General features: G+C 43.9%; 1 protein-coding gene across 14 annotated transcripts in view; it reads left to right on the top strand.

The window, feature by feature from the left end:
- LOC139541431 (exocyst complex component 2-like) overlaps positions 1–15,251 on the top strand; it is a 177,581-nt gene that overhangs the window by 89,202 nt on the left and 73,128 nt on the right. For 13 of the 14 annotated variants that reach the window (XR_011668343.1, XM_071346079.1, XM_071346085.1 and 10 more), the window contains 2 exons: positions 6,775–6,836; positions 7,193–7,252. Coding sequence is in view for 13 of the 14 variants with exons in the window: in XM_071346079.1 (XP_071202180.1) it covers positions 6,775–6,836; positions 7,193–7,252 (122 nt within the window). In the remaining variant the exon portion in view is untranslated. Of the gene's footprint in view, positions 1–6,774; positions 6,837–7,192; positions 7,253–14,645; positions 14,905–15,251 lie in introns of those variants that run through there. The other variant, XM_071346089.1, reaches the window with a different exon arrangement.

A 15,251-nucleotide genomic window follows, 5' to 3' on the forward strand; every position in this document is an offset into this window, starting at 1 on the left:
AATCTCACTTCCGGATAGGAAAATGTCTGTAAAAAGAGTTCTGTTTCACTTAGAGAAATAATTCAAACGCTTTTAGAAACTAGAGACTGTTTTCTATCCAATAGTAATAATAATATGCATATTGTACGAGCAAGAATTGAGTACGAGGCCGTTTAAATATCATACGATTTTCTCCAAAAGTGAAAACAGCACCCCCTTGTCCTCAACAGGTTAATGCGAGTGTAGTGAAATGCTTGTGCTTCTACATTTACATTTAAGTCATTTAGCAGACGCTCTTATCCAGAGCTTCTAGTTCCGACAATGCAGTAATAACCAATGAGTAATCTAACCTAACAATTTCACAACAACTACCTTATGCACACAAGTGTAAAGGGATGAAGAATATGTACATAAAAATATATGAATGAGTGATGGTACAGAACGGCATAGGCAAGATGCAGTAGATGGTATATACATATGAGATGAGTAATGAGTAGGATAGGATAAAGTAATCCTTCTAACCCCCCCCCCTTAAAAGAGTTAGATGCACTATTGTAAAGTGGTTGTTCCACTGGATATCATAAGGTGAATGCACCAATTTGTAAGTCGCTCTGGATAAGAGCGTCTGCTAAATGACTTAAATGTAAATGTAAATGTAATGTAGGGTATGTAAACATATAAAAGTGGCATTGTTTAAAGTGGCTAGTGATACATTTTTTACATCAATTTTTCCATTATTAAAGTGGCTGGAGTTGAGTCAGTATGTTGGCAGCAGCCACTCAATGTTAGTGGTGGCTGTTTAACAGTCTGATGGCCTTGAGATAGAAGCTGTTTTTCAGTCTCTCGGTCCCCGCTTTGATGCACCTGTACTGACCTCGCCTTCTGGATGATAGTGGGGTGAACAGGCAGTGGTTCGGGTGGTTGTTGTCCTTGATGATCTTTATGGACTTCCTGTGACAGCGGGTGGTGTAGGTGTCCTGGAGGGCAGGTAGTTTGCCCCCAGTGATGCGTTGTGCAGACCTCACTACTCTCTGGAGAGGCTTACGGTTGTGGGCGGAGCAGTTGCCGTACCAGGCGGTGATACAGCCCGACAGGATGCTCTCGATTGTGGATCTGTAAAAGTTTGTGAGTGCTTTTGGTGACAAGCCAAATTTCTTCAGCCTCCTGCTGCACCTTCTTCACCATGCTGTCTGTGTGGGTGGACCAATACAGTGTGTCCGTGATGTGTACGCCGAGGAACTTAAAACTTACTACCCTCTCCACTACTGGCCCGTCGATGTGGATAGGGGGGTGCTCCCTCTGCTGTTTCCTGAAGTCCACGATCATCTCCTTTGTTTTGTTGACGTTGAGTGTGAAGTTATTTTCCTGACACCACACTCCAAGGGCCCTCACCTACTCTTTGTAGGCCGTCTCGTCGTTGTTGGTAATCAAGCCTACCACTGTAGTGTCGTCTGCAAACTTGATGATTGAGTTGGAGGCGTGAATGGCCATGCAGTCGTGGGTGAACAGGGTGTACAGGAGAGGGCTCAGAACGCACCCTTGTGGGGCCCCAGTGTTGAGGATCAGCGGGGTGGAGATGTCGTTACCTACCCTCACCACCTGGGGGCGGCCAGTCAGGAAGTCCAGTACCCAGTTGCACAGGGCGGGGTCGAGACCCAGGGTCTCGAGCTTGATGACGAGTTTGGAGGGTAATATGGTGCTAAATGCTGAGCTGTAGTTGATGAACAGCATTCTCACATGGGTATTCCTCTTGTCCAGATGAGTTAGGGCAGTGTGCAGTGTGGTTGCGATTGCGTCGTCTGTGGACCTATTGGGGCGGTAAGCAAATTGGAGTGGGTCTAGGGTGTCAGGTAGGGTGGAGGTGATATGGTCCTTGACTAGTCTCTCAAAGCACTTCATGATGACAGAAGTGAGTGCTATGGGGCGGTAGTCGTTTAGCTCAGTTACCTTAGCTTACTTGGGAACAGGAAAAATGGTGGCCCTCTTGAAGCATGTGGGAACAGCAGACTGGGATAAGGATTGATTGACTATGTCCGTAAACACACCAGCCAGCTGGTCTGCGCATGCTCTGAGGACGCGGTTGGGGATGCCGTCTGGGCCTGCAGCCTTGCGAGGATTAACACGTTTAAATGTTTTACTCACGTCGGCTGCAGTGAAGGAGAGTCCACAGGTTTTGGTAGCGGGCCGTGTCAGTGGCACTGTATTGTCCTCAAAGCGAGCAAAGAAGTTGTTTAGTCTGTCTGGGGCTCGTTTTCTTTTTGTAATCCGTGATTGACTGTAGACCCTGCCACATACCTCTTGTGTCTGAGTGTCTGAGCTGTTGAATTGTGACTCTACTTTGTCTCTATACTGAAGCTTAGCTTGTTTGATTGCCTTGCGGAGGGAATAGCTACACTGTTTGTATTCGGTCATATTTCCGGTGTCCTTGCCCTGGTTAAAAGCAGTGGTTCACGCTTTCAGTTTCGCGTGAATGCTGCCATCAATCCACAGATTCTGGTTTGGGAATGTTTTAATAGTTGCTGTGGGTACGACATCGCCGATGCACTTGCTAATATACTCGCTCACCGAATCTGCGTATTCGTCAATGTTGTTGTTTGACGCAGTGCGGAACATATCCCAATCCACGTGATTGAAGCAATCTTGAAGCGTGGAATCCGATTGGTCGGACCAGCTTTGAACAGACCTGAGCGCGGGAGCTTCCTGTTTTAGTCTCTTTCTATAGGCTGGGAGCAACAAAATGGAGTCGTGGTCAGCTTTTCCAAAAGGAGGGCGGCGGAGGGCCTTATATGCGTCGCGGAAGTTAGAATAACAATGATCTAGGGTTTTACCAGCCCTGGTAGCACAATCGATATGCTGATAGAATTTAGGGAGTCTTGTTTTCAGATTAGCCTTGTTAAAATCCCCAGCTACAATGAATGCAGCCTCAGGATATCTGGTTTCCAGTTTACATAGAGTCAAATAAAGTTTGTTCAGGGCCGTCGATGTGTCTGCTTGGGGGGGAATATATCAGGCTGGGATTATAATCGAAGAGAATTCTCTTGGTAGATAATGCGGTCGACATTTTATTGTGAGGAATTCTAAGTCAGGTGAACAGAAGGACTTGAGTTCCTGTATGTTGTTATGATCACACCACGTCTCGTTAATCATAAGGCATACCCCCCCGCCCCTCTTCTTACCAGAAAGATGCTTGTTTCTGTCGGCGCGATGCGTGAAGAAACCAGGTGACTGTACCAACTCCAATAGCGTGTCTCGAGTGAGCCATGTTTCCGTGAAGCAAAGAATGTTACAGTCTCTTTTGTCTCTCTGGAATGCTACCCTTGCTCGGAATTCATCAACCTTGCTGTCAAGAGACTGGACATTGGAACCAGTTAAGCTAGTTGAGAACAAGTTCTCATTTACAACTGCGACCTGGCCAAGATAAAGCAAAGCAGTGCGACAGAAACAACAACACAGAGTTACATGGAATAAACAAGCGTACAGTCATTAACACAATAGACAAAAAAGAAAGTCTATATACAGTGTGTGCAAATGGCATGAGGAGGTATGGCAATAAATAGGCCATAGTAGCAAAGTAATTACAATTTAGCAGATTAACACTGGAGTGAATTAGAGCAGATGATGATGAGCAGATGATGGTGTGTAAGTAGTGATATTGGTGTGCAAAAGAGCAGCAAAGTAAATAAAAACAATATGGGGATGAGGTAGGTAGATTGGGTGGGCTATTTACAGATGGACTATGTACAGCTGTAGCGATCGGTTAGCTGCTCAGATAGCTGATGTTTAAAGATAGTGAGGGAAATGTCTCCAGCTTCAGAGATTTTTGCAATTCGTTCCAGTCACTGGCAGCAGAGAACTGGAAGGAAAGGCGGCCAAAGGAGGTGTTGGCTTTGGGGATGACCAGTGAGATATACCTGCTGGAGCGCGTGCTATGGGTGGATGTTGTTATCGTGACCAGTGAGCTGAGATAAGGCGGAGCTTCACCTAGCATAGACTTGTAGATGACCTGGAGCCAGTTGGTCTGGCGATGAATATGTAGCGAGGACCAGCCGACTAGAGCATACAGGTCGCAGTGGTGGGTGGTGTAAGGCGCTTTGGTAACAACACGGATGGCACTATGATACACTGCATCCAATTTGCTGAGTAGAGTATTGGAAGCTATTTTGTAGATGACATCGCCGAAGTCAAGGATCGGTAGGATAGTCAGTTTTACTAGGGTAAGTTTGGCGGCGTGAGTGAAGGAGGCTTTGTTGTGAAATAGAAAGCCGATTCTAGATATGAGTCTGGAAGGTGAGTTTACAGTCTAGCCAGACACCTAGGTATTTGTAGTTGTCCACGTATTCTAGGTCAGAACCGTCCAGAGTAGTGATGCTAGTCGGGAGGGCGGGTGCGGGCAGCGAACGGTTGAAAAGCATGCATTTGGTTTTGCTAGCGTTTAAGAGCAGTTGGAGGCCACGGAAGGAGTGTTGTATGGCAATGACGCTCATTTGGAGGTTAGTTAACACAGTGTCCAAAGAAGGGCCAGAAGAATACAGAATGGTGTTGTCTGCGTAGAGGTGGATCAGGGAATCACCCACAGCAAAAGCGACATCGTTGATATATACAGAGAAAAGAGTCGGCCCGAGAATTGAACCCTGTGGTACCCCCATAAAGACTGCCAGAGGTCCGGACAACAGGCCCTACGATTTGACACACTGAACTCTATCTGCGAAGTAGTTGGTGAACCAGGCGAGGCAGTCATTTGAGAAACCAAGGCTATTGAGTCTGCCAATAAGAATACGGTGATTGACAGAGTCGAAAGCCTTGGCCAGGTCGATGAAGACGGCTGCACAGTACTGTCTTTTATCGATGGAGGTTATGATATCGTTTAGTACCTTGAGCGTGGCTGAGGTGCACCTGTGACCAGCTCGGAAAGTGAGATTCGAAATGGTCAGTGATCTGTTTATTAACTTGGCTTTCAAATACTTTAGAAAGGCAGGGCAGGATGGATATAGGTCTGTAACAGTTTGGGTCTAGAGTGTCACCCCCTTTGAAGAGGGGGATGATCGCGGCAGCTATCCAATTTTTAGGGATCTCGGACGAAATGAAAGAGAGGTTGAACAGACTGGTGATAGGGGTTGTAACAATGGCGGGGTTGCAACAATAATTTTAGAAAGAGAGGGTCCAGATTGTCTAGCCCAGCTGATTTGTACGAGTCCAGGTTTTGCAGCTCTTTCAGAACATCTGCGATCTGGATTTGGGTGAAGGGGAAGCTGGGGAGGCTCATGCAAGTAGCTGCGAGGGGTGCGGAGCTGTTGGCCGGGGTTGGGGTAGCCAGGAGGAAAGCATGGCCAGCCGTAGAGAAATGCTTATTGAAATTTTAGATTATCATGGATCTATCGGTGGTGACCGTGTCGCCTAGCCTCAGTGCAGTGGGCAGCTGGGAGGAGGTGCTCTTGTTCTCCATGGACTTTACAGTGTCCCAAAACTTTTTGGAGTTAGAGCTACAGGATGCAAATTTCTGTTTGAAAAAGTTAGCCTTTGCTTTCCTGACTGACTGTGTGTATTGGTTCCTGACTTCCCTGAACAGTTGCATATCGTGGGGACTATTCGATGCTATTGCAGTCCGCCACAGGATTTTTTGGTGCCGGTCAAGGGCAGTCAGGTCTGGAGTGAACCAAGGGCTATATCTGTTCTTAGTTCTACATTTTTTGAAAGGGGCATGCTTATTTAAGATGGTGAGGAAATTACTTTTAAAGAACGACCAGGCATCCTCGACTGACGGGATGAGGTCAATATCCTTCCAGGATACCTGGGCCAGGTCGATTAGAAAGGCCTGCTCGCAGAAGTGTTTTAGGGAGCGTTTGACAGTGATGAGGGGTGGTCGTTTGACTGCGGACCCATAGCGGATACAGGCAATGAGGCAGTGATCGGTGAGATCCTGATTGAAAACAGCAGAGGTGTATTATACGGATTTAGGGTTGTACCTGGTGGTTTCCTTGATAATTTGTGTGAGATTGAGGGCATCTAGCTTAGATAGTAGGACGGCTGGGGTGTTAAGCATATCCCAGTTTAGGTCACCTAACAGAACGAACTCTGAAGATAGATGGGGGGCAATCATTTCACATATGGTGTCCAGGGCACAGCTGGGAGCTGAGGGGGGTCTATAACAGGCGGCAACAGTGAGAGACTTATTTCTGGAGAGATTCATTTTTTTTATTAGAAGCTCGAACTGTTTGGGCATAGACCTGGAAAGTATGACAGAACTTTGCAAGCTATCTCTGCAGTAGATTGCAACTCCCCCCCCTTTGGCAGTTCTATCTTGACGGAAAATGTTGTAGTTGGGTATGGAAATCTCCGAATTTTTGGTTTATTGACATGGCATACGTTTAGATTGCCAAAGTATGTGAATTAGATAATAAACAATGAACAGTAAACATTAGACTTACAAAAGTTCAAAAAGAATAAAGATGTCATATTATGTCTATATACAGTGTTGTAATGATGTGCAAATAGTTAAAGTACAAAAGGTAAAATAAATAAAACATAAATATGGGTTGTATTTACAATGGGGTTTGTTATTCACTGGTTGCCCTTTTCTTGTGGCAACAGGTCATACATATTACTGCTGTGATGGCACACTGTGGTATTTTACCCAATAGATTTGGGAGTTTATCAAAATTGGATTTGTTTTCGAATTCTTTGTGGGTCTGTGTAATCTAGGGAAATATGTGTCTCCTATATGGTCATACATTTGGCAGGGGGTTAGGAAGTGCAGCTGTTTCCACCTCATTTCACTCTCTCTCTCACTCTCTCCAGGCCCGTTTGGAGATCAATGCTCTGAGAGATGTTGTAGCCTCCTACCTGTCATCTGAGAGCCAGTAAGACCCCCAAAACACTCCCCGAGACTGTACTACATCACTACACACCTATGTACCACACGCACACATACACTTCACACACACTGTGCATACTACTGTATACACGTGCATATGTTACAGAAACTACGCAGTACTCTCACTGTCATTCCTCTAAGTCACATTAATCTTACCCACACCTTCTACCAGCCATTCTCTAGTCTACATTACCTGGGGGTACTGTATATTGAAAAGGAAGCGAAAGCAGCACACCAGCTAGTTTAATCTGTTTTTGTGTGATGGTATGTTTCCTCCTTTGTGTAGTAGAATGTTGGTGTGTGTCGTGTGTTGTGGTGTCAACTGTGTGTATCTTGTTTCAGCGCCAACTTCAAGCAGGCTCTGGAGGCCCTCCCCCAGTTACACAGTGGAGCAGACCAAAAGTAAGTCATTCATCAAGGGTAATACCGGTTCCAGTTAAAATATGGAGAGATTTCAGTTCCATTTAAAATATGGAGTGAATTCAGTGCCAACAGAAACTGTATTTGATTTCATTATTTTTTAATATGGTATTTATATATTGAATTCATTATTTTTGAGTTTGTAATGGACAAATTGAGTCATTGAATTCATAAATTGAACTTGTATTTCATGATTTTAAACTGATTGAATTACTATTGCATTCAGTTTTAAAATTCAATTTAATTGAATATTTTTAAATAAACACAAACTAACACATGTCAAACTAACACGTCTTCAGGTCTCAGGCATGTTTCTCATCCCATAAGCATGGATCACCAAACCAAACTATTTTGATGAGTAACCTAGCTGGATCTTGAAGAGTTGTATTAGTGTAGCAGATGGGATCTGTGAAACTCACTCCTCAGCCTGAAGTGTCGCCCCGTGCGCAATTGATTTATTTTATTTTTTTACCTTTATTTAACCAGGTAGGCCAGTTGAGAACAAGTTCTCATTTACAACTGTGACCTGGCCAAGATAAAGCAAAGCAGTGCGACAAAAACAACAACACAGAGTTACTCATGGGATAAACAAACATACATAATAATAGAAAAATCTATATACAGTGTGTGCAAATGTAGTAAGGCAATAAATAGACCATAGTGGCGAAATAATTACAATTTAGCATTAACACTGGAGTGATAGATGTGCAGATGATGATGTGCAAGTAGAGATACTGGGGTGCAAAAGAGCAACAACAACAAAAATAACAGTATGTCCTATTTACAGATGGGGTGTGTACAAGATAGATGGGGGGTAATCAATTCACATATGGTGTCCAGAGCACAGCTGGGGGCTGAGGGGGGTCTATAACAAGCGGCAACAGTGAGAGACTTATTTCTGGAAAGGTGTAGAAGCTTGAATTGTTTGGGCACAGACCTGGATAGCATGACAGAACACTGCAGGCTATCTCTGCAGTAGATTGCAACTCCGCCCCCTTTGGCAGTTTCTTGACGGAAAATGTTGGAGTTGGGGATGGAATTTTCAGACTTTTTGGTGGCCTTCCTAAGCCAGGATTCAGACACGGCTAGTACATCAGTGTTGGTGGAGTGTGCGAAAGCAGTGAATAAGACAAATTTAGGGAGGAGGCTTCTGATATTAACATGCATGAGACCAAGGCTTTTACGGCTACAGAAGTCAACAAATGAGAGCGCCTGGGGAATAGGTGTGATGCTGGGGGCTACAGGGCCTGGGTTAACCTCTACATCATCAGAGGAACAGAGGAGGAGTAGGATAAGGGTACGGCTAAAGGCTATGAGAACTGGTTGTCTAGTGCGTTGGGAACAGAGAATAAAAGGGGCAGATTTCTGGGCGTGGTAGAATAGATTCAGGGCATAATGTACAAACAAGGATATGGTAGGATGTGAGTACAGTGGGGGTAAACCTAGGCATTGAGTGACTATGAGAGAGTTTGCATCTCTAGAGACACCAGCTAAGCTAGGTGAGGTCTCCCCATTTGTGGGGTATGTGACAAAAGAGCTATCTAAGGCATGTTGAGCTGGACTAGGGGCTCTACAGTGAAATAAAACAATAACTATCCAAAACAGCAGAAGACAAGGCATATTGACATTAGAGAGAGGCATGTGTAGCGAAGAGACCATAGGGTCCAATGAGCAGCAATAGGTGAGTCCGGGAGCCGTTCGGTAGTCGCTACTATGCTAGGCGAGCGGGAGGCACGGCGTTCATAAAGCTAGCGTGCCGGTGCTAGCAGATGGGTGTTCGGCGACATCGCAACAGAAAAGCCTGTTGAAACCACATCGGACGATTGCATCGGCAGACCAGTCGTGGTGGCCAGCAGTAGCCAGCAGTAGCCACTTGGTTGTAGCTAGCTAGCTGCGATGATCCGGTGTAATGGCCCAGAGCTTGCGGCAGGAATCCGGTGATGTGGTGGAGAAAAGCAGTCCGATATGCTCTGGGTTGAAATCGCGCTGTGCAGACTGGCAGGTATTGACCGAGCTAAAGCTGGCTGGTGTCCGGGCTAAAGGTGAAGACCGCTAGCCGTGGCTAACAGTGACTACTAGCTAGTAGCTAGTTAGCTGGCTAGCTTCTGATTGAAGTTCCAGTTATAACGTCAAAAAATAGCAGATCCGTACCACATTGGGTGAGGCGGGTTGCAGGAAAGTATATTTAGATCGTAGGCGGAAAGTGAGATTAAAATATATACGAAAAATAACCGATAAACTGACTATTTACATTAGAGATCGACCGATTATGATTTTTCAATGCCGATGCCGATACCGATACCGATTATTGGAGGACAAAAAAAGCCGATACCGATTAATCGGACGATTTAAAAAAAAAAATTATAATAATATACACTGCTCAAAAAAATAAAGGGAATACTAAAATAACACATCCTAGATCTGAATGAATGAAATATTCTTATTAAATACTTTTTTCTTTACATAGTTGAATGTGCTGACAACAAAATCACACAAAAATTATCAATGGAAATCAAATGTATCAACCCATGGAGGTCTGGATTTGGAGTCACACTCAAAATTAAAGTGGAAAACCACACTACAGGCTGATCCAACTTTGATGTAATGTCCTTAAAACAAGTCAAAATGAGGCTCAGTAGTGTGTGTGGCCTCCACGTGCCTGTATGACCTCCCTACAACGCCTGGGCATGCTCCTGATGAGGTGGCGGATGGTCTCCTGAGGGATCTCCTCCCAGACCTGGACTAAAGCATCTGCCAACTCCTGGACAGTCTGTGGTGCAACGTGGCGTTGGTGGATGGAGCGAGACATGATGTCCCAGATGTGCTCAATTGGATTCAGGTCTGGGGAACGGGCGGGCCAGTCCATAGCATCAATGCCTTCCTCTTGCAGGAACTGCTGACACACTCCAGCCACATGAGGTCTAGCATTGTCTTGCATTAGGAGGAACCCAGGGCCAACCGCACTAGCATATGGTCTCACAAGGGGTCTGAGGATCTCATCTCGGTACCTAATGGCAGTCAGGCTACCTCTGGCGAGCCCATGGAGGGCTGTGCGGCCCCCCAAAGAAATGCCACCCCACACCATGACTGACCCACCGCCAAACCGGTCATGCTGGAGGATGTTGCAGGCAGCAGAACGTTCTCCACGGCGTATCCAGACTCTGTCACGTCTGTCACATGTGCTCATGTGCTCAGTGTGAACCTGCTTTCATCTGTGAAGAGCACAGGGCGCCAGTGGCGAATTTGCCAATCTTGGTGTTCTCTGGCAAATGCCAAACGTCCTGCACGGTGTTGGGCTGTAAGCACAACCCTCACCTGTGGACGTCGGGCCCTCATACCACCCTCATGGAGTCTGTTTCTGACCGTTTGAGCAGACACATGCACATTTGTGGCCTGCTGGAGGTCATTTTGCAGGGCTCTGGCAGTGCTCCACCTGCTCCTCCTTGCACAAAGGCGGAGGTAGCGGTCCTGCTGCTGTGTTGTTGCCCTCCTACGGCCTCCTCCACGTCTCCTGATGTACTGGCCTGTCTCCTGGTAGCGCCTCCATGCTCTGGACACTACGCTGACAGACACAGCAAACCTTCTTGCCACAGCTCGCATTGATGTACCATCCTGGATGAGCTGCACTACCTGAGCCATTTGTGTGGGTTGTAGACTCCGTCTCATGCTACCACTAGAGTGAAAGCACCGGCAGCATTCAAAAGTGACCAAAACATCAGCCAGGAAGCATAGGAACTGAGAAGTGGTCTGTGGTCACCACCTGCAGAACCACTCCTTTATTGGGGGTGTCTTGCTAATTGCCTATAATTTCCACCTTTTGTCTATTCCATTTGCACAACAGCATGTGAAATTTATTGTCAATCAGTGTTGCTTCCTAAGTGGACAGTTTGATTTCACAGAAGTGTGATTGACTTGGAGTTACATTGTGTTGTTTAAGTGTTCCCTTTATTTTTTTGAGCAGTGTATATATATATCATACACACACACACATTTTTGTAATAATGACAATTGCAACAATACTGAATGAACAATGAACACTTTTATTTTAACTTAATATAATACAAATACACACACACACACAGCTCTGAAGTGACAATGATACTGAAGAGTCTGCTTAGGAGACAAATACTCTCAACTGTTTGAATAAAAATAGAGTTTAAGTTACCTGTGATGAATGTTGAAAACAAAAACTTTAATTTCTATATGCAGGAAATCCTATTTTAATAATGGGCATGGTAAGAGTTTTGGCAACATGAGAGAAAAAATGTGTTGGTGTTGTTGAAAGTGTGTGCCCTCAGGCCTGGAGGGAAGCAAAAGTAATTCCACTACCCAAGAAGAGTAATGCCCCTTTACTGGCTCAAATAGCCGACCAATCAGCCTGTTACAAACCCTGAGTAAACTTTTGGAAAAAATAGTTTGACCAGATACAATGCTATTTTACTGTAAACAAACAGACTTTCAACACGCTTATAGGGAAGGACATTCAAAAAGCACAACACTTACACAAATGACTGATGATTGGCTGGGAGAAATTGGTGATAAAATGATTGGGGGGGCTGTTTTGTTAGACTTCAGTGCGGCTTTTGACATTATCGATCATCATCTGCTGCTGGAAAAACGTATGTGTTATTGCTTTACACCCCCTACTATATTGTGGGGAAAGAGTTACCTGTCTAACAGAACACAGAGGGTGTTCTTTAATGGAAGCCTCTCCAACATAATCCAGGTTAAATCAGAAATTCCCCAGGGCAGCTGTTTAGGCCCCTTACTTTTTTCAATCTTGGCTAATGACATGCCACTGCTTTGAGTAAAGCCAGTGTGTCTATGTATGCGGATGACTCAACGCTATACACAGCAGCTACTACAGTGACTGAAATGACTGCAACACTTAACAGAGCTGCAGTTAGTTTCAGGATGGGTGGCAAGGAATACGTTTCGTCCTAAATCTTTCAAAAACAAAAAGCATTGTATTTGGAACAAATCATTCAACAAACCCTAAACAACTAAATTGTGTAATTAATAATGTGGAAATTGAGCAAGTTGAGGTAACTAAACTGCTTGGAGTAACCCTGGATTGTAAACTGTCATGGTCAAAACATGTTGATACATCAGTAGCTAAAATGGGGAGAAGTCTGTCCATAATAAAGCGCTACTCTGCCTTCTTGACAACACTGTCAACAAGGCAGGACCTACAGGCCCTAGTTTTGTCACATCTGGACTACTGTTCAGTCGCCACAGGAGGGACTTAGGAAAATTGCCAGCGCTGCTGGCCCTCAAATGTACACGGAGAGCTAACATTAATGATATGCATGGCAATCTCTCATGGCTCAAAGTGGAGGAGAGATTGACTTCATCACTACTTGTTTTTGTAGGGAGTGTTGACATTCTGAATGCACCGAGCTGTCTGTTTTAAACTACTAGCACACAGCTCGGACACCCATGCATACTCTAGAAGACATGCCACCAGAGGTCTCTTCACAATCCCCAAGTCCAGAACAGACTATGGGAGGTGCACAGTACTACATAGAGCCATGACTAAATGGAATTCTAATCCACATCAGCTAACTGATGCAAGCAGTAGAATCAGGGGGGAAAAAGGTAGAAGTACACCTTATGGAACAGCAGGGACTGTGAAGTGACACACACACAGGTACAGACACACGCATACACACACAAGTGCTAACACACGCACTCTACACACACGCGTACATTGTAATATTGTTGTGTAGTGGTATCATACATTTTGTGTTGTGGATATGTGGTGGTGTGACAGTGTTATATGATGTACTGTTTTAGCTTTTGTTTTATGTGTAATATAAGTGTCTTAATGTGTTTGGAGTAGCTGTTGCCTTGGAAGCAGCTAATGGGGATCCCTAATAAAATTCAAATACAAATAGTTTATTAACTTGATACACAGACAATGACTGCAATATTTACCATATTGAAGCAGAATGCATAAAAATTAAAGATGTACTATGCAGATATCGCTCTGACATTTCCTGGTTGCTGAAATACTAATAGTTCGCCTAATTTCAGTTTGACAAAACAAGTAAGTATCGTGTAGAGAGTCATTGTACAATCTAAACCGCTGTGAAATATATTTTCCATAACCAACAATATTGTATTTTCAACTGTTTGAAGCTGATGTACAAAACCATAAGTAAAATACGCAAAAATGAAACGTAATAACAGGAAGCATAGAAACAACGCACATAGAACCGATCTACCGCTTCTTAGACTTGCTTTGAATGAGAATGATCTATAACTCACATTTCTATGTGAATTTGGTAGGATCGCCCAAATACAAAAGTTTGGACACACATACTCATTCCATGGTTTTTGTTTATTTTTGTTTATTTTCTACACTGTAGAATAATAGTGAAGACATCAAAACTATGAAATAACACATATGGAATCATGTAGTAACCAAAAAAGTGTTAAACAAATCAAAATATATTTTATATTTGAGATTCTTCAAAGTAGCCACCCTTTGCCTTGATGACCGCTTTGCTCACTCCTGGCATTCTCTCAACCAGCTCCATGAGGTAGTCACCTGGAATGCATTTCAATTAACAGGTGTGCCTTGTTAAAAGTTAATTTGTGGAATTTCTTTCCTTCTTAATGCGTTTGAGCCAATCAGTTGTGTTGTGATGAGGTAGGGGGGTATACAGAAGATAGCCCTATTTGGTAAAGGACCAAGACCATATTATGGCAAGAACAGAGCAAATAAGCAAAGAGAAATTACAGTCCATCATTACTTTTAAAATTTCAAGAACTTTTAAAAGAACCTATCAAGCACTATGATGAAACTGGCTCTCATGAGGACCGCCACAGGAAAGGAAGACCCAGTGTTACCTTTGTTGCAGAGGATAAGTTCATTAGAGTTGACAGCCTCAGAAATTGCAGCCCAAATAAATGCTTCACAGAGGTCAAGTAACAGACATCTCAGCATCAACTGTTCAGGGGGAGACTGCGTGAATCAGGCCTTCATGGTTGAATTGCTGCAAAGAAACCACTACTAAAGGACACCAATAATAAGAAGAGACTTGCTTGGGCCAAAAACACAAGCAATGGACATTAGACTGGTGGAAATCTGTCCTTTGGTCTGATGAGTCCAAATGTGAGATTTTTGGTTCCAACCTCCGTGTCTTTGTGAGACGCAGAGCAGGTGAACGGATGATCTCCGCATGTGTGGTTCCCACCGTGAAGCATGGAGAGGGAGGTGTGATGGTGTGGGGCTGCTTTGCTGGTAACACTGTCTGGGAATTATTTAGAATTCAAGGCACACTTAACCAGCATGGCTACCACAGCATTCTGCAATGATACCCATTCCATCTAGTTTGGCTTAGTGGGTCTATCGTTTGTTTTTCAACAGGAAAATGACCCAACACACCTCCAGGCTGTGTAAGGACGTTTTGACCAACAAGGAGTGTGATGGAGTGCTGCATCAGATGACCTGGCCTCTAAAATCACCCGACCTCAACCCAATTGAGATGGTTTGGGATGAGATGGACCGCAGAGTGAAAGAACAGCAGCCAACAAGTGCTCAGCATATGTGGGAACTCCTGTTGAAAAAGCATTCCAGGTGAAGCTGGTTGAGAGAATGCCAAGCGTGTGCAAATCTGTCATCAAGGCAAAGGGTGGCTACTTTGAAGAATCTAAAATGTAAAATATATTTTCATTTGTTGAACACTTTGGTGACTACATGATTCCATATGTGTTATTTCATCGTTTTGATGTCTTCATTATTATTCTACAATGTAGAAAATAGAAAAAGAAAAAAAACTTGAATGAATAGGTGTGTTCAAACTTTTGACTGGTACTGTACATATTGCAGCTTTAAATTTGAATATTCAATCAAATTTAAATAAAATGTTAAAACTGAATGCAATTTTCAGTCAATTCAGTTTCATATCCTGAAATAGAAGTTTAATTTATGAATTCAATAATTCAATTTGCACATTACAAATTCAAAAATATT

This window comes from Salvelinus alpinus, chromosome 16, assembly GCF_045679555.1.
Source record: "Salvelinus alpinus chromosome 16, SLU_Salpinus.1, whole genome shotgun sequence".
NCBI lineage: Eukaryota > Metazoa > Chordata > Actinopteri > Salmoniformes > Salmonidae > Salvelinus > Salvelinus alpinus.